Source organism: Syngnathus floridae, chromosome 1, assembly GCF_059516105.1.
Source record: "Syngnathus floridae isolate MCC-2025c chromosome 1, RoL_Sflo_1.0, whole genome shotgun sequence".
Classification (NCBI taxonomy): domain Eukaryota; kingdom Metazoa; phylum Chordata; class Actinopteri; order Syngnathiformes; family Syngnathidae; genus Syngnathus; species Syngnathus floridae.
The window spans coordinates 27715342-27739706 of record NC_142413.1 but is presented as its reverse complement, the minus strand read 5'-3'; the positions used below and the strand labels follow the sequence as shown (position 1 = coordinate 27739706).

General features: G+C 51.5%; 3 protein-coding genes across 3 annotated transcripts in view; 1 reads left to right on the top strand and 2 right to left on the bottom strand.

The window, feature by feature from the left end:
• LOC148404776 (janus kinase and microtubule-interacting protein 2-like) overlaps positions 1 to 24365 on the top strand; it is a 142741-nt gene that overhangs the window by 7383 nt on the left and 110993 nt on the right. The gene's annotated exons all lie outside the window — the stretch shown is intronic.
• LOC148404787 (janus kinase and microtubule-interacting protein 3-like) lies at positions 1473 to 2601 on the bottom strand. The gene is made up of 2 exons (XM_088391908.1): positions 2258 to 2601; positions 1473 to 2178 (listed from the first exon to the last, which is right to left on the bottom strand). The coding sequence occupies exons 1-2, from the start codon at positions 2468 to 2470 to the stop codon at positions 2062 to 2064; spliced, it is 330 nt and encodes a 109-aa protein (XP_088248034.1). The 5' UTR covers positions 2471 to 2601; the 3' UTR covers positions 1473 to 2061.
• LOC148404786 (janus kinase and microtubule-interacting protein 3-like) lies at positions 2681 to 3303 on the bottom strand. Its single transcript, XM_088385530.1, has 3 exons — positions 3245 to 3303; positions 3060 to 3158; positions 2681 to 2974 (listed from the first exon to the last, which is right to left on the bottom strand). The coding sequence occupies exons 2-3, from the start codon at positions 3147 to 3149 to the stop codon at positions 2681 to 2683; spliced, it is 384 nt and encodes a 127-aa protein (XP_088241656.1). The 5' UTR covers positions 3150 to 3158; positions 3245 to 3303.

Here is a 24365-nt window from a genome sequence, read left to right as displayed (position 1 = left end):
TCTGAAACGGCAGTTAAAAGTAGAGTTACATCAAGTTTTCTTTTTTAATCAACACAATCATTTACAACCGTTGACCAGAAAGAATCGTCGAAATTCGACGTCCCCCACAAACGCCACGCTCACTCGCTTTTCAGGGCAACAAAAGTACTTCTTTTTAAAAACGATGAGTTGTACTTACCGTGTACGCTCTGGACGGTCCAGTTGCAAGCAGAAAATAAAAATATTTCTCTTGTTAGTCGTATGTTACCATCCGCCGTGTCTTTGTCAACATTGCCGCCATTTTCCTACTTCCTGCTGCGAGCCACGCCCACGGATTTAAATTTGGGCGGAAGCTCTTTCCATTGGCGTCGTTTTCGCGTATAGCAAATCCGATTGGTTGGGAAGGGGGCACGGTTATGCAGCCGAGGGGTCCTGTGATCAGTGGGATGTAAAGTAGGCGTCGACGTCACGTCCGCGTCACGTGACCACGACGTGGCAGACGTCCTATAGCAACCGCTGTTTTGTTTAGTAGACTTACAGTTGTTATGCATTGACATAATGGCGCACACACCAAATAGATTTAAATAAATTAAATAGTTCTTCTGCCCACTCTCTTTTAAACAAGTTAACTCTCCCCGCGGATTTGAATTCCGGCGAAAGTTACGCCCATCGACGTCACGTATGTCACGTGACCACGACGTGGCAGATGTCATATAGCAACCGCTGTTTTGTTTAGTAGATTTACAGTTGTTATGCATTGGCATAATGGTGTGCACTCAAAATAGATTTAAATAAATTAAATATTTCTTCTGCCCACTCCCTTTTAAACAAGTTAACTCTGCCCACGTCCATTGACGTCTTGTCTGCGTCACGTGACCACGACGTAGCGACGTCATATAGTAACCGCTGTTTTGATCAGTAGACTTAGTTATTATGCGTTGACATAATGGCGCACTGGTTAGCATGGCCACCTCTTAAGCATGATGTTGCGGGTTCGACGCCTGATCAATGTTAGCATGGAGTGAGCTGAAGTGCATGGCGCTGAAGATTTGAATCTTTGAAATGCGCTGAGGTCTGACATATCAGGCAGAATGGTTTGCCATCACGTTCAACAAAAAATAGAAACTTTCCCACTCTGATTAAAACGTCCTGCGTTCATCTACGTATTTTCGTTTTGCTGTGCATCTTTTCCCTGCCATTTCGAGAGCCCAATTGACACTCATAGTTTAAAGAAATGTGTTTGCCCATCCTACTTTGTGGAATTTCACCACATGCGCTTATGACCAAAATACCAAATTGAACTCAAGTGAAGCCAACACGCACAACCCCCCCCCCCCCCCCCCCCCACACACACACACACACACACAAATGTTGATATGAACATAAAAGAGCCGCATGCGGTTCGGGAGTTGCGGCTTGGCCAAACCTGTACTATACAACTTTATTTGTATAAAATTTTCACAACAGCTGTCACACAAACAAAGCGGGAAAAACCGAAGACGTGCGTGTTCCGCCCACGCTGGATTTATTTGCACCTTTGAAAAGACACCGTATTGCCGCAGATGTGGCAAAGAGTACTTTTGGGCATCTGAGACGGAAGGATGTCCAAAGCATCACGTCACCTGCTCTGGTAGGCATGGTGGTGGGACGTTGAGGTCAACCGCTTTGGGGTTGGCTGAATCTTTGATCGCAGGATGCCACACACTTGAAGACAGAAGCAGAAAAGCAGAGCTAAATGCAAAATGTACTCACCGGTGACTCCAATTTTTTTCCCCCCTGAAGAAACAGCTGGACGGGTGGCCCCGGCTGGCCAGTGGGACTCTTGTTATTCTGACCCTTTTTAGTGCGCGTTTGGGGCAACAACCGTTTTTTGTGGCGCTCTCTTCTGGTTCAAAAGTGCCCTGCATGTGAATTTGCTTTTCCTGCCTTCTGATTGGATGAGCGCCGGTGTGACGCGGTGCCTCTGTCACCGTGGCGGGGGGTATACGTTGGCATCGGAGCGTCTGCCAACGTCTGAGACCGGCTGGCAGTGTATCGGAGGTGTCGAGTGCGGTGCCGCTGGAGCTCACTCACCAGCTGGTGTTAGGGCCACAGAATGAAGGCCAAGGAGAAGAATAGAAAGAGAAACAGAAACTTCTCCTCCAATTGTTTGATTTGTCTCTTCTGAGCTTCGATGAATTCTTTCAGCTCTTTGTTCCTCTAGGACGGACAAATGGAAAGTGGCATTCAAAAGCCAGTAAGCGTGCAAGTAAGTGCCGGGCTGGCTTTGGGCCCTTACCTGTTGCGCGCTGTGCAGCAGATCCATTCTCTCTTGGAGGATGCAAGCGTCGCGCTCCCTCAACTCGCACATCAGGGCTCGCTTCCATTGGTCCACGGCGCTCCTAAGCTCTTCTCTCTGATCCGCCGTCAGCACGTCATTCACGCCAGCGTGGCTGGCTTTTTCGCCGTCCGTGGCGGGGCAGTCCCGCTGCGGTAGCGCCTCGTACAACATGGCCTCCAGCTCCAGGATCCTCTGGGCCGCAATCCTCGTCCATCAGTGGTCCGGCGGGAGATTTGAGGGAGGCTTACCTTATGAGCCTGGTCCATGGAACACTTCCTGAAGTCCAACTCTTCATCCAGGTAGCCCTTCTGCTTGCAGAACATAGAAGAGCCCAAAGGCACAGCGTCAACAAGCTTCTTTCAGCGCAAAGCCTTCCAAAAGTCACATTTGAGCCGCCGAGTCTCGTGGAGTGCGAACATAAGGAGTTCGACATACACTTACGGCGTTATAGCCCAGGATGTCCAGCTTCTTCATCAGATCACTGATGACGATGTCCGGGGGAAAGGCGCAAGGAGCAATGTAAGGTGTTCTGGGACCTCGGGTTAAGGTTAGGGTTGCGAGGGACGCCTTACGTACGCTCACGCCCTCGGCCTCGCAGTAGATCTGCAAAGGGCTGAGGCCGTCTGGGAAACGGACTTGCAGAAACTTCAAGACGGGGGAGCGCCACTCCCTCTCCTGAAAGGCAGAGGCATGCATCCGTCCGTCCGTCCGTCCGTCCGTCACATCTCTGGCCTCAACACGCTTGTGCGAGTCTTCCCACCTCCAGCTCCAGGATGCGGAACTCAAGCAGTTCGTTTTGGTCTCGGATATCCTGGATGTGCTCTTTCAGACGCGCTTCTTCCGCCTCCATCCGCCTGACCTGAAAAGACAGTCAGACCTCATCTGCGGGGCTTCCCGACGGGTGTGACGCCAAGCGACTCCGCCCAGCGCCTTTCTTTCCGTCACCTTTTCGGCCAACTGCTGATTGCTCTGACGCAGCAGCTGCTTCTCCTCCACCCACTTGACATTCTAGAAGAGACAAACGCGTGGACAGCTTTGGAATGTTGTGTCATTTTCATCCACAAATTCTTTGGTTGACTGGAAAATGACATTTGCTTTTCTCCGCATTTTCCCAGCCACATTCGGGGGGGGGGTTGGTCCAGTAATGCCAGACGAATGAGTGACTGAAGAATGTAGCTATTTTGTCTGAGAAAAAGGTGTGCTCATTGATGAGCTTACCTGTCCTTGTTGCTTCAGCGCTGACTCCAGATCTGCTACTCTGCTTTGATAGTGACCCATTTCTACCATCAGCTTTTCTCTGGTCTGAAAGGAGGAGGAGGGAGGCTCCTCCTCCTCCTTTCAGACCAGAGAACACCCGAGGCTGGGTGAGAACGGGGAGGCTGCGACCCGGCCGGGGGTTGCGGGAAGGGGCGCCACCTTGATCTCCTTCTCGGCGTCGTAGTCCCCTTCGCTGGTCTGGGCTAGCAGAGCGTAGGCTCGTTGCAGCGCTTGATATTCTTGCGTCAGCTGGCGGTAGCGAAGCTCCGCCTCTTCATGCACACACCAATGCAACACAGCACTAGTACCAGAATCAGTCAGACCGGCGACAAAGCACCCGCGACGCAAAGACGAGTCCGATTCCAGGCTGAAGAGGAATGTTTGGTGCCAATACGCTGGCAGAAATGGCGGGCTACCTCTTCGGGTTCCGTGTCGGGGGTTCTGTCGGTGTGAAAAGACAAGGACGATCCGTCCGAGTCCACCAACACGTCTTCGTCGTAGCCGTAAAATGTTTCGATGACCTGCGGGCGCGGAAGCAAACATCTCTCTGAACAAACTGAAGCGACACCTCACGATGAATCGACGAGAGGAACGATAGCGAGAAAAAGGCCATTTCATCTTGCGCAACACCAAGCAGCCGCAAACAAACAGACTCACCTTGCAGGACCTCACGCTTTGTTCCTCCTCAGAGATTCTCGACGTCGGTATCGTAGCAGCAAATCTCTCTCCTGTCGACACAAATAATCCGCCTTTGAGATTCTTTGGATGCAAAGGGAACGAACGGCTCCGGCGCAGAAACAAACGCGACTCACAATGACATTTCTGACATGAGCTCCTGTCTCCAGAGCCTGAAAAACACGTCACCGGCGATGATTGGAGGGACGCTCGTCTTTTCCAAAAGTGACAACTACAGGGTGTGTCAGGGTTTTCCAGATTATCTTTATCGTATCATTATGTTGCTTTGACTTTGACTGCAACCTGTAATAAATAATATTATTTATCCCTTATTTATCCCTATCGCTTATCCCTTCCTACACAAAGTCGTAAAACACCCCTTGCTATGTTTTGACTAGAGGTCAAGGGCTTCCTCTATTCAATCCACTCTTACACCCACCCTGTTTCTCTTAATTAAAATGCTCGTGCAGGAGCCGAGAGTCAGACTTCATTCGTACAACGGATGGACTCTCCACCTGCAGGTGTCCAAAAGAACTTACTTGTCTCCCGTGTGGTTCTTGCAAAATAAGTTGGAGCGAGCGCAACTCTAACAGGGTGCATTTTGCCACTAGCTGCCTACGGACAATGATGTCGCGCTCGCGGCTCATGGTTGACGGGCTGAGCAGCCGGGCAAGTCCGTCGTTTTCAGCGCACAGCGAGTGGCAAAGGCGCTGACAAAACGGGAGCTTTGAGCTGCTGAAAACGGCAAAACAAGTCTAAAGCGTGTTCAAACGCGTGCGCACAATGCTCCTGCTTGAAAGGTCGGAATTTAAGGGGCCAATTTTTTGGATGGCGGCCGCCGGCCAAGCTTTGGACGGAAAAGGTTTCCTGGCGACAGCGAGCGAGCGTGGCGCTGCCGTACGTGCACCGAGTCGCCTGCCTGAAGACCTTGGACAAGTCGTCGATGATGTGCCGCTGCTCCACAACTTGAAGGAACTCCATTTCACCGTCCTGCTGGCCGCAACCGCGGTCCAGGTCATTGAGCGAACTAGGCCTTCTCTGTGGAACACAAATGCAGTGGACTCTGTTGGCACGCCGCCGTTGTCCGCGTCGACTTACCAAGCTTGCCATCTCCTCGTTCTCCTGGGTGACAAAGCGCACTTTGTTTTCAAGGCGACACAGCACCAGCGAGAGTTCTTCATTCTTCCTGCTCAGGCGTTTGTTTTTGTACAGGAGTGGCAGAAACTGGCTTTCTGTTTCTCTCAGTCGCTTTAGCTGCAAGCATGAAGTGCGGGATGTGAAAGACGCACAACACGCGGGCCAGAACGTATCCATTCCTTTTGCATCGGTTTGAACGGAATCGTGGCTTTGGCTCCCAATAAAAGACATCTACCAGGCAACCGACTCGACGCGCCGCTCAACTAATAAGCAAGCGCAATGGGTGCCTCGCTGGATGGCGCGCATCAAACGTAGCGCAAACCTTCAAGCGTGCCGTCACTAAATTACCAGTTCATTGCGCTCTTCAGAAAGCAGGGCGTTTCGATCCTCCAGGTTCCTGATGACTGCGCTGAGCTCAGCGATTTTCAGATGAAACCGTCGCGTGTCCCGATCCTCCTGAGACTGAAAACGCCCCGCAACACACACACACAAGCACTCGTTCAAAGTTCAAAACTGTTTTTGTGCTACCTTCCTCCAGCAACGAACTAAGTCATGCGTACTGCAAGTGTGTGATGAGGTGGCTTACGCAATGAAGAGGATTGCTAGTAGCGGCGTTGACCCCACTTCCAGGGTAGTTTAGGCCCGCCCTTTGGGAATCCCTCAGGGCAGCGATCTGCTGCTCGGCAGCCTGAGTCTGCAGCTGAAGGCGGTGGACGTGGCCGGCCCCAGGGCTTCATCCAAAACACTAACCGCTCTGTCTTTCAGCTTGATCTCATCCGTCTGGATGTACAAACGGGGAGCGCTCAGGCAGGCGGGCAAACTCATTTGCCAGAATTGTGACAAAAACAAAGAGAGCAACCGGCCAATTTTTTTTCTTGAATCGACTGGAACACCTTTGCTGTGACAAAAGCGAAGCGAGCAACCGGACATTTTCTTCTTGTGAAATAGAATAGAATAGAATGCCTTAGGTGTCATTGCACTGCAGGTATACAACGAAACTGGGAACATAGCCACGCACCGCGCATCTGATCAGTCCTACCAGTCGGCGGATCTCCCTCTCGCAGTCTCTCTTGGTTCGGCTCAGCTCCTCCCGATGCTGGTGATGAGCCGATCGGAGCTCGGCCGCTCGGGACTGCCAGGCCTGCTGGGCCGCTGCCAGGGCTTCTTCCGCGCTCCTGGTGGAGGCGACACCGCTCGGTCTCCCGACACCGCCGCGTCTCCTCCACCTCCGCCAGCAAAGCGCCCCCCCTCCTCACCTGAGCAGACATTGCGCCACACCCGGCCGTTGAGACCGCAACGGAGCGCCGCGACGCTTACTGGGGACAAGCTACACAATACGGTAGCGGCCGCATCGAAGCCCGACGTGGCGTGCGGATAGTCAGACACGGATAGAGCGGATCACCTTGTCCATGGAGCCGTCCCTCAGGCTGAGGACCAAGGCATTCAGTCGCTGGATCTCTCCATCTTTGATTTTGATCACTCTCATCAGCTCCATTTCATGCTGCCGCAGTAATGTCTCCCTGGTAATGGCTAACTCTTTCTGCTTCTCCTCATGGAGTTTGCTTTTGAGTTCCGTCATGGCGGCGGTGGCACGGTGGTGCTCCGCCCGCAGGTCCTGACTTCTCTCTCTCTCCAGACAGCTGACCTGACATGACTTAGACTTAGACTTAGACAAACTTTATTGTCATCTTGTCTGCACATGGTGCATACAAAACGAAATTCCGTTGCATACGTCTTACAACAAAGTAGTGATATTGCAGTTGAATAGAAGTAACATATCCTATGAAAATATATATATATACATATACTATATATATATATATATATATTAAAAATAAGTATAAAGTGCAGCAGTGATAATTATGCAATAGTGCAAGTAGGCAAAACAGTATTCAAGAGTGTGCAGAGGAATGCTAAACCATGTATTAAACTTCTATTTAAAGGGTTTATACAAGTTCAGTAAAGTTGGTAGTGCGAGATAGTGCAAGATAGAGGTCCGTAGTGTCATAAAGTACAGTTCTGTGAATGTGTGATGCAGAGTTCAGTTTAGAGCTCAACAGTTCTAGTGTTCAACAGTCTGATGACAGCAGGGAAAAAGCTGTTGCAGAACCTGGTGGACCTGCAGCGGATGCTGCAAACCTCTTCCCAGAGGGCAGCAGGGAGAACAGTCCATGGTGGGGGTGTGATGGGTCATTGATGATGTTACGGGCACGGGACATGCAGCGCTGAGATGAAATGTCCTGAATGGAGGGAAGAGGAGCCCCTATGATCCTCTCTGCTGTCCTCACCACTCTCCTCACGTTCTTCCAATCGGAGGCGGTGCAGCCTCCACACCACACAGAGAGACAGCTTGTCAGAATGCTCTCTATGGTGCTCCTGTAGAACGTCCTCATGATGGGTGGGGGCAGGTGGGCTCTCCTCATCCTCCGCTGTAAGTACAAGCGCTTCTGTGCCCTCTTGACCAGTGCCGTAGTGTTCATAGTCCAGGTGAGGTCTTCTGTGATGTGGACCCCCAGGAATTTGGTGGTGCTGACCACCTCCACAGCTGAGCTGTTGATGATCAGTGGAGCGTGGTGAGGCTGTTTTTTCCTGAAGTCGACGATGATCTCCTTCATCTTCTCCTCATTCAGGATCAGGCTGTTTTCTCTGCACCAGCCCACCAGCTGCTCCACCTCCTCTCTGTAGTCCAGGTCGTTGTTGTCTCTGATGAGCCCCACCACCGTTGTGTCGTCTGCTGACTTCACGATGTGATTGGTGGTGAACCTGAGGACGCAGTCGTGTGTCATCAGGGTGAACAGCAGGGGGCTCAGGACGCAGCCCTGAAGGGAGCCTGTGCTGAGGGTGATGACATCAGAGGTGTTCTGTCCGACCCGGACTGACTGAGGTCTGTTGCTGAGGAAGTCTAGCAGCCAGTTGCGAAGGGGGGTGTTGAAGCCCAGGTGTTCCAATTTTCCTACCAGATGCTGTGGGATGATGGTGTCAAACGCTGAGCTGAAGTCCAGGAACAGCCTCCGCACATGGGTGTTCTTCTCCTCCAGGTGAGCCAGGCTCAGGTGAAGAACGGAGGAGATGGCGTCCTGAGTGGAGCGGTTTTGCCGGTCGGCAAACTGGAACGGGTCAAATAATAGGGGGAGTCTGGAAACGATGTGACCTTTAAGCAGCCTTTCGAAGCACTTCATCATAACCGGAGTCAGTGCAACAGGCCGGTAATCATTAAATGAGGTGATTTGAGGTTTCTTCGGCACCGGAATGATGGAGGCAGTCTTAAAGCACGCCGGCACTGTGGCTTGGCCCAGCGAGGTGTTAAAAATGTCTGTGATGACCCCAGCCAGATGACTTGCACATTCCCTGAACACACGCCCAGGAATGTTGTCGGGGCCAGGGGCCTTACAGGGGTTGACTCTCCTCAGGGTCTTCAACACATCGGCGGAGTCAAGGCAGAGTACCTCCTCTTCCTGATGGGGGACAGTTTTAACTGCTGGAGTGCCGTTTAGTGCCTCGAACCTCCCAAAGAAGTTATTTAGACCATTTAGAAAGTCAGCATCAACTACACCCACCGGGGGGGGGGGGGGGGGGGGGGGGAGAGTGAGTTGTAGTCTGTAATCGCCCATATGCCTTGCCACATACTCCTGATGTTTTTGACGTCGTGGAAACGATCCTGAAATTTTCGACTGCGGTCTCGCTTCGCTATCCTGATGGCACGGTTCAAGTTGGCTCTCGCTGTCCTCAGTGTCTCCTTGTCGCCAGACTTGAAGGCAGAGTTCCGCGCTCGTAGCGTTTGACGTACCTCCTCAGTCATCCAGGGTCGTTGGTTGCCCCGGGTGATGATATTCTTAGTGGTGCTGACGTCCTCGGTGCATTTGTTGATGTAGGCTGACACAGTCATGGCACACGCATGTCTAATCTACATCGGGAAAACTGGGAGGGAGGGAGGGAGGCAGGCAGGGAGGCAGGCAGGGAGGCAGGCAGTGTCTGTCTGTTGAGGTTTTCACCTTGTTCTTCTCCTGCTGAAGTTCTAACTGGACGTCCATCAGTTTGGTTCTCAGCTCGTCATTGGCGGCCTGAAGGGCGTCCGTTCGCTCCGCCTTGGCCCGCCCTGCCGGAGCTCGTTTGGACATCTCTTACTCGAGTCTCGCCCGGTCGTCAGTCAGAGATCACATCATTTGTACCTGGAGAGCACAAACGCAGCGCTGTTTTCCACTGGCTTCGAACTCAACTTCAATCGGTACCGTAACTTACAACATCATAAACATAGAACTAGCTTGACTTATTCATTGAATAAATGCATTTGGTTCTTCAAAACTGCATCACGCAACATAGCGTGACCGAGACGGCCGTTATCCACCTGCGTGAAGTTATTTGGTGAAATGAATGAGATGTTTAAGACACCATCGTTCTGTCTCTATGTAGATGAAGGGAAATAATCGATTGCTGAAGGTCCAAAGGTGTTGTGATAAACAAATAAACATATTAGTGATTAGTGACATATTTGTGATAAACATATTAGGCAGGATAATCACATATGTTAACGTGACTGCCCACACTGTATTTATTTATGGTTATTTGTTAAATTGAGTACTGTTAGACATGAAATAGGAAGTGTTTAACATAAATGGAAGACGAAAGGGGTACTCACCATTGTAGCTCCTGCTGGTCAATGATACGAGCCTCTTCTTGCAGTGGAAAACATACAGCCAACAAACACCGTGGAACCTAAAGGAATGAAATTAAACATTAACATTTAGCCTCAACCAACATTCACAGATACAACGCAACGCAAACTACACAAACGTAAATCTTTTTAAACACAATGAGTTGTACTTACCGTGTACGCTCTAGACGGTTCACTTGCAAGCAGAAAATAAAGATATTTCTGTTGATAATCGTCGTGTTTGTATCCGGTGTCTCGCTCAAGGCCATTGCGCCCACAGATTTGAATTTTGGCGAGAGTTCAGCCTATTGACGTCATTTCCGCGGTGTAATACCCGCATATCTGAAACGGCAAAGTTAAGAGTAGAGTTAAATAAAGTTTTTAGTCAACGCAATAATTTACAACCGTTGACCAGTCGAAATAATCGTCGAAATTTGGCGTCTGTGGCTGGAAGCAGACGCCGAGTTCGACATTCCTCCCAAACGCCACACTCCCTCGCTTTTCAGGGCTAAAAAAAAACAGTTGTAATTACCTTGTACGCTCTAGACGGTCAAGTTGCAAGCTGAAAACAAAAATATTTGCCTTGTTAGTCATCGTGTTACTAACCGCTGTGTCTTGTTTGCCAGAATTGCCGCTTTCCTACTTCCTGTTGCAAGCCACGCCCACGGATTATAATTTTGCCGTGAGTTCCGCCTATTGACGTCATGTCCGCGTCACATGACTGCGACGTAATATTATCTAAAACTGTTTGTGCGGTATTGTGTTGTTCTGTGCGGTATTGTGTTATTCTGTGCGGCGTCGTGTTGTTCTGTGCGGCGTCGTGTTGTTCAGTGCGACGTCGTGTTGTTCAGTGCGGCATGGTGTTGTTCAGTGCGGCATGGTGTTGTTCAGTGCGGCATGTTGTTGTTCAGTGCGGCATAATGTTGTTCAGTGCCGCATAATGTTGTTCAGTGCGGCATGGTGTTGTTCAGTGCGGCATGGTGTTGTTCAGTGCGGCATGGTGTTGTTCAGTGCGGCATAATGTTGTTCAGTGCGCCATAATGTTGTTCAGTGCGGCATGGTGTTGTTCAGTGCGGGATGGTGTTGTTCAGTGCAGGATGGTGTTGTTCAGTGCGGCATGGTGTTGTTCAATGCGGCATGGTGTTGTTCAGTGCGGCATAATGTTGTTCATTGCGGCATGGTGTTGTTCATTGCGGCATGGTGTTGTTCAGTGCGGCATGGTGTTGTTCAGTGCGGCATGGTGTTGTTCAGTGCGGCATGGTGTTGTTCAGTGCAGGGTGGTGTTGTTCAGTGCAGGATGGTGTTGTTCAGTGCAGGATGGTGTTGTTCAGTGCGGCATGGTGTTGTTCAATGCAGGATTGTGTTGTTCAGTGCAGCATAATGTTGTTCAGTGCAGCATGGTGTTGTTCAGTGCGGGATGGTGTTGTTCAGTGCAGGATGGTGTTGTTCAATGCGGCATGGTGTTGTTCAGTGCGGGATGGTGTTGTTCATTGCGGCATGGTGTTGTTCAGTGCGGCATGGTGTTGTTCAGTGCGGCATGGTGTTGTTCAGTGCGGCATGGTGTTGTTCAGTGCGGCATAATGTTGTTCAGTGCGGCATGGTGTTGTTCAGTGCAGGATGGTGTTGGTCAGTGCGGCATGGTGTTGTTCAATGCAGGATCGTGTTGTTCAGTGCAGCATAATGTTGTTCAGTGCAGCATGGTGTTGTTCAGTGCGGCATGGTGTTGTTCAATGCGGCATGGTGTTGTTCACTGCGGGATGGTGTTGTTCAATGCGGGATCGTGTTGTTCAGTGCGGCATAATGTTGTTCAGTGCGACATGGTGTTGTTCAGTGCGGCATGGTGTTGTTCAGTGCGACATAATGTTGTTTAGTGCGGCATAATGTTGTTCAGTGCGGCATAATGTTGTTCAGTGCGGCATGGTGTTGTTCAGTGCGGCATGGTGTTGTTCAGTGCGGCATGGTGTTGTTCAGTGCAGGATGGTGTTGTTCAGTGCGGCATGGTGTTGTTCAATGCGGCATGGTGTTGTTCAGTGCGGGATGGTGTTGTTCAGTGCGGGATGGTGTTGTTCAGTGCGGCATGGTGTTGTTCAGTGCGGAATGGTGTTGTTCAGTGCGGCATGGTGTTGTTCAGTGCGGCATGGTGTTGTTCAGTGCAGGATGGTGTTGTTCAATGCGGGATCGTGTTGTTCAGTGCGGCATGGTGTTGTTCAGTGCGGCATGGTGTTGTTCAGTGCGGCATAATGTTGTTCAGTGCGGCATGGTGTTGTTCAGTGCGGCATGGTGTTGTTCAGTGTGGCATGGTGTTGTTCAGTGCGGCATGGTGTTGTTCAGTGCGGCATAATGTTGTCCAGTGCGCCATAATGTTGTTCAGTGCGGCATGGTGTTGTTCAGTGCGGGATGGTGTTGTTCAGTGCGGCATGGTGTTGTTCAATGCGGCATGGTGTTGTTCAGTGCGGGATGGTGTTGTTCAGTGCAGGATGGTGTTGTTCAGTGCGGCATGGTGTTGTTCAATGCGTCAGTGCGGCATAATGTTGTTCAGTGCGGCATGGTGTTGTTCAGTGCGGCATGGTGTTGTTCAGTGCGGCATGGTGTTGTTCAGTGCAGGATGGTGTTGTTCAGTGCGGCATGGTGTTGTTCAATGCGGCATGGTGTTGTTCAGTGCGGGATGGTGTTGTTCAGTGCAGGATGGTGTTGTTCCGTGCGGCATGGTGTTGTTCAGTGCGGAATGGTGCTGTTCAGTGCGGCATGGTGTTGTTCAGTGCGGCATGGTGTTGTTCAGTGCAGGATGGTGTTGTTCAATGCGGGATCGTGTTGTTCAGTGCGGCATGGTGTTGTTCAGTGCGGCATGGTGTTGTTCAGTGCGGCATAATGTTGTTCAGTGCGGCATGGTGTTGTTCAGTGCGGCATGGTGTTGTTCAGTGCGGCATGGTGTTGTTCAGTGCGGCATGGTGTTGTTCAGTGCAGCATAATGTTGTCCAGTGCGCCATAATGTTGTTCAGTGCGGCATGGTGTTGTTCAGTGCGGGATGGTGTTGTTCAGTGCGGCATGGTGTTGTTCAATGCGGCATGGTGTTGTTCAGTGCGGGATGGTGTTGTTCAGTGCAGAATGGTGTTGTTCAGTGCGGCATGGTGTTGTTCAATGCGGCATGGTGTTGTTCAGTGCGGGATGGTGTTGTTCAGTGCGGCATGGTGTTGTTCAGTGCGGCATGGTGTTGTTCAGTGCGGCATGGTGTTGTTCAGTGCGGCATGGTGTTGTTCAGTGCGGCATGGTGTTGTTCAGTGCGGCATGGTGTTGTTCAGTGCGGAATGGTGTTGTTCAGTGCGGCATGGTGTTGTTCAGTGCGGGATGGTGTTGTTCAATGCGGGATCGTGTTGTTCAGTGCGGGGTGGTGTTGTTCAGTGCAGGATGGTGTTGTTCAGTGCAGGATGGTGTTGTTCAGTGCGGCATGGTGTTGTTCAATGCAGGATCGTGTTGTTCAGTGCAGCATAATGTTGTTCAGTGCTGCATGGTGTTGTTCAGTGCGGCATGGTGTTGTTCAATGCGGCATGGTGTTGTTCAGTGCAGGATGGTGTTGTTCAGTGGGCATGGTGTTGTTCAGTGCGGAATGGTGTTGTTCAGTGCGGCATGGTGTTGTTCAGTGCGGCATGGTGTTGTTCAGTGCAGGATGGTGTTGTTCAATGCGGGATGGTGTTGTTCAGTGCGGGATGGTGTTGTTCAGTGCAGGATGGTGTTGTTCAGTGCGGCATGGTGTTGTTCAATGCGGCATGGTGTTGTTCAGTGCAGGATGGTGTTGTTCAGTGCGGCATGGTGTTGTTCAATGCGGCATGGTGTTGTTCAATGCGGCATGGTGTTGTTCAGTGCGGCATGGTGTTGTTCAGTGCGGCATGGTGTTGTTCAGTGCGGCATGGTGTTGTTCAGTGCAGCATGGTGTTGTTCAGTGCGGAATGGTGTTGTTCAGTGCGGCATGGTGTTGTTCAGTGCGGGATGGTGTTGTTCAGTGCGGCATGGTGTTGTTCAGTGCGGCATGGTGTTGTTCAGTGCGGGATGGTGTTGTTCAGTGCGGCATGGTGTTGTTCAGTGCGGCATGGTGTTGTTCAGTGCGGCATGGTGTTGTTCAGTGCGGCATGGTGTTGTTCAGTGCGGGATGGTGTTCAATGCGGGATCGTGTTGTTCAGTGCGGCATGGTGTTGTTCAGTGCGGCATGGTGTTGTTCAGTGCGGCATGGTGTTGTTCAGTGCGGCATGGTGTTGTTCAATGCGGGATTGTGTTGTTCAGTGCAGCATAATGTTGTTCAGTGCAGCATGGTGTTGTTCAGTGCGGGATGGTGTTGTTCAGTGCAGGATGGTGTTGTTCAATGCGGCATGGTGTTGTTCAGTGCGGGATGGTGTTGTTCATTGCGGCATGGTGTTGTTCAGTGCGGCATGGTGTTGTTCAGTGCGGCATGGTGTTGTTCAGTGCGGCATGGTGTTGTTCAGTGCGGCATAATGTTGTTCAGTGCGGCATGGTGTTGTTCAGTGCAGGATGGTGTTGTTCAGTGCGGCATGGTGTTGTTCAATGCAGGATCGTGTTGTTCAGTGCAGCATAATGTTGTTCAGTGCAGCATGGTGTTGTTCAGTGCGGCATGGTGTTGTTCAATGCGGCATGGTGTTGTTCACTGCGGGATGGTGTTGTTCAATGCGGGATCGTGTTGTTCAGTGCGGCATAATGTTGTTCAGTGCGGCATGGTGTTGTTCAGTGCGGCATGGTGTTGTTCAGTGCGACATAATGTTGTTTAGTGCGGCATAATGTTGTTCAGTGCGGCATAATGTTTTTCAGTGCGGCATGGTGTTGTTCAGTGCGGCATGGTGTTGTTCAGTGCGGCATGGTGTTGTTCAGTGCAGGATGGTGTTGTTCAGTGCGGCATGGTGTTGTTCAATGCGGCATGGTGTTGTTCAGTGCGGGATGGTGTTGTTCAGTGCGGGATGGTGTTGTTCAGTGCGGCATGGTGTTGTTCAGTGCGGAATGGTGTTGTTCAGTGCGGCATGGTGTTGTTCAGTGCGGCATGGTGTTGTTCAGTGCAGGATGGTGTTGTTCAATGCGGGATCGTGTTGTTCAGTGCGGCATGGTGTTGTTCAGTGCGGCATGGTGTTGTTCAGTGCGGCATAATGTTGTTCAGTGCGGCATGGTGTTGTTCAGTGCGGCATGGTGTTGTTCAGTGTGGCATGGTGTTGTTCAGTGCGGCATGGTGTTGTTCAGTGCGGCATAATGTTGTCCAGTGCGCCATAATGTTGTTCAGTGCGGCATGGTGTTGTTCAGTGCGGGATGGTGTTGTTCAGTGCGGCATGGTGTTGTTCAATGCGGCATGGTGTTGTTCAGTGCGGGATGGTGTTGTTCAGTGCAGGATGGTGTTGTTCAGTGCGGCATGGTGTTGTTCAATGCGTCAGTGCGGCATAATGTTGTTCAGTGCGGCATGGTGTTGTTCAGTGCGGCATGGTGTTGTTCAGTGCGGCATGGTGTTGTTCAGTGCAGGATGGTGTTGTTCAGTGCGGCATGGTGTTGTTCAATGCGGCATGGTGTTGTTCAGTGCGGGATGGTGTTGTTCAGTGCAGGATGGTGTTGTTCCGTGCGGCATGGTGTTGTTCAGTGCGGAATGGTGCTGTTCAGTGCGGCATGGTGTTGTTCAGTGCGGCATGGTGTTGTTCAGTGCAGGATGGTGTTGTTCAATGCGGGATCGTGTTGTTCAGTGCGGCATGGTGTTGTTCAGTGCGGCATGGTGTTGTTCAGTGCGGCATAATGTTGTTCAGTGCGGCATGGTGTTGTTCAGTGCGGCATGGTGTTGTTCAGTGCGGCATGGTGTTGTTCAGTGCGGCATGGTGTTGTTCAGTGCAGCATAATGTTGTCCAGTGCGCCATAATGTTGTTCAGTGCGGCATGGTGTTGTTCAGTGCGGGATGGTGTTGTTCAGTGCGGCATGGTGTTGTTCAATGCGGCATGGTGTTGTTCAGTGCGGGATGGTGTTGTTCAGTGCAGAATGGTGTTGTTCAGTGCGGCATGGTGTTGTTCAATGCGGCATGGTGTTGTTCAGTGCGGGATGGTGTTGTTCAGTGCGGCATGGTGTTGTTCAGTGCGGCATGGTGTTGTTCAGTGCGGCATGGTGTTGTTCAGTGCGGCATGGTGTTGTTCAGTGCGGCATGGTGTTGTTCAGTGCGGCATGGTGTTGTTCAGTGCGGAATGGTGTTGTTCAGTGCGGCATGGTGTTGTTCAGTGCGGGATGGTGTTGTTCAATGCGGGATCGTGTTGTTCAGTGCGGGGTGGTGTTGTTCAGTGCAGGATGGTGTTGTTCAGTGCAGGATGGTGTTGTTCAGTGCGGCATGGTGTTGTTCAATGCAGGATCGTGTTGTTCAGTGCAGCATAATGTTGTTCAGTGCTGCATGGTGTTGTTCAGTGCGGCATGGTGTTGTTCAATGCGGCATGGTGTTGTTCAGTGCAGGATGGTGTTGTTCAGTGGGCATGGTGTTGTTCAGTGCGGAATGGTGTTGTTCAGTGCGGCATGGTGTTGTTCAGTGCGGCATGGTGTTGTTCAGTGCAGGATGGTGTTGTTCAATGCGGGATGGTGTTGTTCAGTGCGGGATGGTGTTGTTCAGTGCAGGATGGTGTTGTTCAGTGCGGCATGGTGTTGTTCAATGCGGCATGGTGTTGTTCAGTGCAGGATGGTGTTGTTCAGTGCGGCATGGTGTTGTTCAATGCGGCATGGTGTTGTTCAATGCGGCATGGTGTTGTTCAGTGCGGCATGGTGTCTTTCAGTGCGGCATGGTGTCGTTCAGTGCGGGATGGTGTTGTTCAGTGCGGCATGGTGTTGTTCAGTGCGGCATGGTGTTGTTCAGTGCAGGATGGTGTTGTTCAGTGCGGCATGGTGTTGTTCAATGCAGGATCGTGTTGTTCAGTGCAGCATAATGTTGTTCAGTGCAGCATGGTGTTGTTCAGTGCGGCATGGTGTTGTTCAATGCGGCATGGTGTTGTTCACTGCGGGATGGTGTTGTTCAATGCGGGATCGTGTTGTTCAGTGCGGCATAATGTTGTTCAGTGCGGCATGGTGTTGTTCAGTGCGGCATGGTGTTGTTCAGTGCGACATAATGTTGTTCAGTGCGGCATAATGTTGTTCAGTGCGGCATAATGTTGTTCAGTGCGGCATGGTGTTGTTCAGTGCGGCATGGTGTTGTTCAGTGCGGCATGGTGTTGTTCAGTGCAGGATGGTGTTGTTCAGTGCGGCATGGTGTTGTTCAATGCGGCATGGTGTTGTTCAGTGCGGGATGGTGTTGTTCAGTGCGGGATGGTGTTGTTCAGTGCGGCATGGTGTTGTTCAGTGCGGAATGGTGTTGTTCAGTGCGGCATGGTGTTGTTCAGTGCGGCATGGTGTTGTTCAGTGCAGGATGGTGTTGTTCAATGCGGGATCGTGTTGTTCAGTGCGGCATGGTGTTGTTCAGTGCGGCATGGTGTTGTTCAGTGCGGCATAATGTTGTTCAGTGCGGCATGGTGTTGTTCAGTGCGGCATGGTGTTGTTCAGTGTGGCATGGTGTTGTTCAGTGCGGCATGGTGTTGTTCAGTGCGGCATAATGTTGTCCAGTGCGCCATAATGTTGTTCAGTGCGGCATGGTGTTGTTCAGTGCGGGATGGTGTTGTTCAGTGCGGCATGGTGTTGTTCAATGCGGCATGGTGTTGTTCAGTGCGGGATGGTGTTGTTCAGTGCAGGATGGTGTTGTTCAGTGCGGCATGGTGTTGTTCAATGCGTCAGTGCGGCATAATGTTGTTCAGTGCGGCATGGTGTTGTTCAGTGCGGCATGGTGTTGTTCAGTGCGGCATGGTGTTGTTCAGTGCAGGATGGTGTTGTTCAGTGCGGCATGGTGTTGTTCAATGCGGCATGGTGTTGTTCAGTGCGGGATGGTGTTGTTCAGTGCAGGATGGTGTTGTTCCGTGCGGCATGGTGTTGTTCAGTGCGGAATGGTGCTGTTCAGTGCGGCATGGTGTTGTTCAGTGCGGCATGGTGTTGTTCAGTGCAGGATGGTGTTGTTCAATGCGGGATCGTGTTGTTCAGTGCGGCATGGTGTTGTTCAGTGCGGCATGGTGTTGTTCAGTGCGGCATAATGTTGTTCAGTGCGGCATGGTGTTGTTCAGTGCGGCATGGTGTTGTTCAGTGCGGCATGGTGTTGTTCAGTGCAGCATAATGTTGTCCAGTGCGCCATAATGTTGTTCAGTGCGCCATAATGTTGTTCAGTGCGGCATGGTGTTGTTCAGTGCGGCATGGTGTTGTTCAATGCGGCATGGTGTTGTTCAGTGCGGGATGGTGTTGTTCAGTGCAGAATGGTGTTGTTCAGTGCGGCATGGTGTTGTTCAATGCGGCATGGTGTTGTTCAGTGCGGGATGGTGTTGTTCAGTGCGGCATGGTGTTGTTCAGTGCGGCATGGTGTTGTTCAGTGCGGCATGGTGTTGTTCAGTGCGGCATGGTGTTGTTCAGTGCGGCATGGTGTTGTTCAGTGCGGAATGGTGTTGTTCAGTGCGGCATGGTGTTGTTCAGTGCGGGATGGTGTTGTTCAATGCGGGATCGTGTTGTTCAGTGCGGGGTGGTGTTGTTCAGTGCAGGATGGTGTTGTTCAGTGCAGGATGGTGTTGTTCAGTGCGGCATGGTGTTGTTCAATGCAGGATCGTGTTGTTCAGTGCAGCATAATGTTGTTCAGTGCTGCATGGTGTTGTTCAGTGCGGCATGGTGTTGTTCAATGCGGCATGGTGTTGTTCAGTGCGGCATGGTGTTGTTCAGTGCGGGATGGTGTTGTTCAGTGCGGCATGGTGTTGTTCAGTGCGGCATGGTGTTGTTCAGTGCGGGATGGTGTTGTTCAGTGCGGCATGGTGTTGTTCAGTGCGGCATGGTGTTGTTCAGTGCGGCATGGTGTTGTTCAGTGCGGCATGGTGTTGTTCAGTGCGGGATGGTGTTCAATGCGGGATCGTGTTGTTCAGTGCGGCATGGTGTTGTTCAGTGCGGCATGGTGTTGTTCAGTGCGGCATGGTGTTGTTCAGTGCGGCATGGTGTTGTTCAATGCGGGATTGTGTTGTTCAGTGCAGCATAATGTTGTTCAGTGCAGCATGGTGTTGTTCAGTGCGGGATGGTGTTGTTCAGTGCAGGATGGTGTTGTTCAATGCGGCATGGTGTTGTTCAGTGCGGGATGGTGTTGTTCATTGCGGCATGGTGTTGTTCAGTGCGGCATGGTGTTGTTCAGTGCGGCATGGTGTTGTTCAGTGCGGCATGGTGTTGTTCAGTGCGGCATAATGTTGTTCAGTGCGGCATGGTGTTGTTCAGTGCAGGATGGTGTTGTTCAGTGCGGCATGGTGTTGTTCAATGCAGGATCGTGTTGTTCAGTGCAGCATAATGTTGTTCAGTGCAGCATGGTGTTGTTCAGTGCGGCATGGTGTTGTTCAATGCGGCATGGTGTTGTTCACTGCGGGATGGTGTTGTTCAATGCGGGATCGTGTTGTTCAGTGCGGCATAATGTTGTTCAGTGCGGCATGGTGTTGTTCAGTGTGGCATGGTGTTGTTCAGTGCGACATAATGTTGTTTAGTGCGGCATAATGTTGTTCAGTGCGGCATAATGTTGTTCAGTGCGGCATGGTGTTGTTCAGTGCGGCATGGTGTTGTTCAGTGCGGCATGGTGTTGTTCAGTGCAGGATGGTGTTGTTCAGTGCGGCATGGTGTTGTTCAATGCGGCATGGTGTTGTTCAGTGCGGGATGGTGTTGTTCAGTGCGGGATGGTGTTGTTCAGTGCGGCATGGTGTTGTTCAGTGCGGAATGGTGTTGTTCAGTGCGGCATGGTGTTGTTCAGTGCGGCATGGTGTTGTTCAGTGCAGGATGGTGTTGTTCAATGCGGGATCGTGTTGTTCAGTGCGGCATGGTGTTGTTCAGTGCGGCATGGTGTTGTTCAGTGCGGCATAATGTTGTTCAGTGCGGCATGGTGTTGTTCAGTGCGGCATGGTGTTGTTCAGTGTGGCATGGTGTTGTTCAGTGCGGCATGGTGTTGTTCAGTGCGGCATAATGTTGTCCAGTGCGCCATAATGTTGTTCAGTGCGGCATGGTGTTGTTCAGTGCGGGATGGTGTTGTTCAGTGCGGCATGGTGTTGTTCAATGCGGCATGGTGTTGTTCAGTGCGGGATGGTGTTGTTCAGTGCAGGATGGTGTTGTTCAGTGCGGCATGGTGTTGTTCAATGCGTCAGTGCGGCATAATGTTGTTCAGTGCGGCATGGTGTTGTTCAGTGCGGCATGGTGTTGTTCAGTGCGGCATGGTGTTGTTCAGTGCAGGATGGTGTTGTTCAGTGCGGCATGGTGTTGTTCAATGCGGCATGGTGTTGTTCAGTGCGGGATGGTGTTGTTCAGTGCAGGATGGTGTTGTTCCGTGCGGCATGGTGTTGTTCAGTGCGGAATGGTGCTGTTCAGTGCGGCATGGTGTTGTTCAGTGCGGCATGGTGTTGTTCAGTGCAGGATGGTGTTGTTCAATGCGGGATCGTGTTGTTCAGTGCGGCATGGTGTTGTTCAGTGCGGCATGGTGTTGTTCAGTGCGGCATAATGTTGTTCAGTGCGGCATGGTGTTGTTCAGTGCGGCATGGTGTTGTTCAGTGCGGCATGGTGTTGTTCAGTGCAGCATAATGTTGTCCAGTGCGCCATAATGTTGTTCAGTGCGCCATAATGTTGTTCAGTGCGGCATGGTGTTGTTCAGTGCGGCATGGTGTTGTTCAATGCGGCATGGTGTTGTTCAGTGCGGGATGGTGTTGTTCAGTGCAGAATGGTGTTGTTCAGTGCGGCATGGTGTTGTTCAATGCGGCATGGTGTTGTTCAGTGCGGGATGGTGTTGTTCAGTGCGGCATGGTGTTGTTCAGTGCGGCATGGTGTTGTTCAGTGCGGCATGGTGTTGTTCAGTGCGGCATGGTGTTGTTCAGTGCGGCATGGTGTTGTTCAGTGCGGCATGGTGTTGTTCAGTGCGGAATGGTGTTGTTCAGTGCGGCATGGTGTTGTTCAGTGCGGGATGGTGTTGTTCAATGCGGGATCGTGTTGTTCAGTGCGGGGTGGTGTTGTTCAGTGCAGGATGGTGTTGTTCAGTGCAGGATGGTGTTGTTCAGTGCGGCATGGTGTTGTTCAATGCAGGATCGTGTTGTTCAGTGCAGCATAATGTTGTTCAGTGCTGCATGGTGTTGTTCAGTGCGGCATGGTGTTGTTCAATGCGGCATGGTGTTGTTCAGTGCGGCATGGTGTTGTTCAGTGCGGGATGGTGTTGTTCAGTGCGGCATGGTGTTGTTCAGTGCGGCATGGTGTTGTTCAGTGCGGGATGGTGTTGTTCAGTGCGGCATGGTGTTGTTCAGTGCGGCATGGTGTTGTTCAGTGCGGCATGGTGTTGTTCAGTGCGGCATGGTGTTGTTCAGTGCGGGATGGTGTTCAATGCGGGATCGTGTTGTTCAGTGCGGCATGGTGTTGTTCAGTGCGGCATGGTGTTGTTCAGTGCGGCATGGTGTTGTTCAGTGCGGCATGGTGTTGTTCAATGCGGGATTGTGTTGTTCAGTGCAGCATAATGTTGTTCAGTGCAGCATGGTGTTGTTCAGTGCGGGATGGTGTTGTTCAGTGCAGGATGGTGTTGTTCAATGCGGCATGGTGTTGTTCAGTGCGGGATGGTGTTGTTCATTGCGGCATGGTGTTGTTCAGTGCGGCATGGTGTTGTTCAGTGCGGCATGGTGTTGTTCAGTGCGGCATGGTGTTGTTCAGTGCGGCATAATGTTGTTCAGTGCGGCATGGTGTTGTTCAGTGCAGGATGGTGTTGTTCAGTGCGGCATGGTGTTGTTCAATGCAGGATCGTGTTGTTCAGTGCAGCATAATGTTGTTCAGTGCAGCATGGTGTTGTTCAGTGCGGCATGGTGTTGTTCAATGCGGCATGGTGTTGTTCACTGCGGGATGGTGTTGTTCAATGCGGGATCGTGTTGTTCAGTGCGGCATAATGTTGTTCAGTGCGGCATGGTGTTGTTCAGTGTGGCATGGTGTTGTTCAGTGCGACATAATGTTGTTTAGTGCGGCATAATGTTGTTCAGTGCGGCATAATGTTGTTCAGTGCGGCATGGTGTTGTTCAGTGCGGCATGGTGTTGTTCAGTGCGGCATGGTGTTGTTCAGTGCAGGATGGTGTTGTTCAGTGCGGCATGGTGTTGTTCAATGCGGCATGGTGTTGTTCAGTGCGGGATGGTGTTGTTCAGTGCGGGATGGTGTTGTTCAGTGCGGCATGGTGTTGTTCAGTGCGGAATGGTGTTGTTCAGTGCGGCATGGTGTTGTTCAGTGCGGCATGGTGTTGTTCAGTGCAGGATGGTGTTGTTCAATGCGGGATCGTGTTGTTCAGTGCGGCATGGTGTTGTTCAGTGCGGCATGGTGTTGTTCAGTGCGGCATAATGTTGTTCAGTGCGGCATGGTGTTGTTCAGTGCGGCATGGTGTTGTTCAGTGTGGCATGGTGTTGTTCAGTGCGGCATGGTGTTGTTCAGTGCGGCATAATGTTGTCCAGTGCGCCATAATGTTGTTCAGTGCGGCATGGTGTTGTTCAGTGCGGGATGGTGTTGTTCAGTGCGGCATGGTGTTGTTCAATGCGGCATGGTGTTGTTCAGTGCGGGATGGTGTTGTTCAGTGCAGGATGGTGTTGTTCAGTGCGGCATGGTGTTGTTCAATGCGTCAGTGCGGCATAATGTTGTTCAGTGCGGCATGGTGTTGTTCAGTGCGGCATGGTGTTGTTCAGTGCGGCATGGTGTTGTTCAGTGCAGGATGGTGTTGTTCAGTGCGGCATGGTGTTGTTCAATGCGGCATGGTGTTGTTCAGTGCGGGATGGTGTTGTTCAGTGCAGGATGGTGTTGTTCCGTGCGGCATGGTGTTGTTCAGTGCGGAATGGTGCTGTTCAGTGCGGCATGGTGTTGTTCAGTGCGGCATGGTGTTGTTCAGTGCAGGATGGTGTTGTTCAATGCGGGATCGTGTTGTTCAGTGCGGCATGGTGTTGTTCAGTGCGGCATGGTGTTGTTCAGTGCGGCATAATGTTGTTCAGTGCGGCATGGTGTTGTTCAGTGCGGCATGGTGTTGTTCAGTGCGGCATGGTGTTGTTCAGTGCGGCATGGTGTTGTTCAGTGCAGCATAATGTTGTCCAGTGCGCCATAATGTTGTTCAGTGCGGCATGGTGTTGTTCAGTGCGGGATGGTGTTGTTCAGTGCGGCATGGTGTTGTTCAATGCGGCATGGTGTTGTTCAGTGCGGGATGGTGTTGTTCAGTGCAGAATGGTGTTGTTCAGTGCGGCATGGTGTTGTTCAATGCGGCATGGTGTTGTTCAGTGCGGGATGGTGTTGTTCAGTGCGGCATGGTGTTGTTCAGTGCGGCATGGTGTTGTTCAGTGCGGCATGGTGTTGTTCAGTGCGGCATGGTGTTGTTCAGTGCGGCATGGTGTTGTTCAGTGCGGCATGGTGTTGTTCAGTGCGGAATGGTGTTGTTCAGTGCGGCATGGTGTTGTTCAGTGCGGGATGGTGTTGTTCAATGCGGGATCGTGTTGTTCAGTGCGGGGTGGTGTTGTTCAGTGCAGGATGGTGTTGTTCAGTGCAGGATGGTGTTGTTCAGTGCGGCATGGTGTTGTTCAATGCAGGATCGTGTTGTTCAGTGCAGCATAATGTTGTTCAGTGCTGCATGGTGTTGTTCAGTGCGGCATGGTGTTGTTCAATGCGGCATGGTGTTGTTCAGTGCAGGATGGTGTTGTTCAGTGGGCATGGTGTTGTTCAGTGCGGAATGGTGTTGTTCAGTGCGGCATGGTGTTGTTCAGTGCGGCATGGTGTTGTTCAGTGCAGGATGGTGTTTTTCAATGCGGGATGGTGTTGTTCAGTGCGGGATGGTGTTGTTCAGTGCAGGATGGTGTTGTTCAGTGCGGCATGGTGTTGTTCAATGCGGCATGGTGTTGTTCAGTGCAGGATGGTGTTGTTCAGTGCGGCATGGTGTTGTTCAATGCGGCATGGTGTTGTTCAATGCGGCATGGTGTTGTTCAGTGCGGCATGGTGTTGTTCAGTGCGGCATGGTGTTGTTCAGTGCGGCATGGTGTTGTTCAGTGCAGCATGGTGTTGTTCAGTGCGGAATGGTGTTGTTCAGTGCGGCATGGTGTTGTTCAGTGCGGGATGGTGTTGTTCAGTGCGGCATGGTGTTGTTCAGTGCGGCATGGTGTTGTTCAGTGCGGGATGGTGTTGTTCAGTGCGGCATGGTGTTGTTCAGTGCGGCATGGTGTTGTTCAGTGCGGCATGGTGTTGTTCAGTGCGGCATGGTGTTGTTCAGTGCGGGA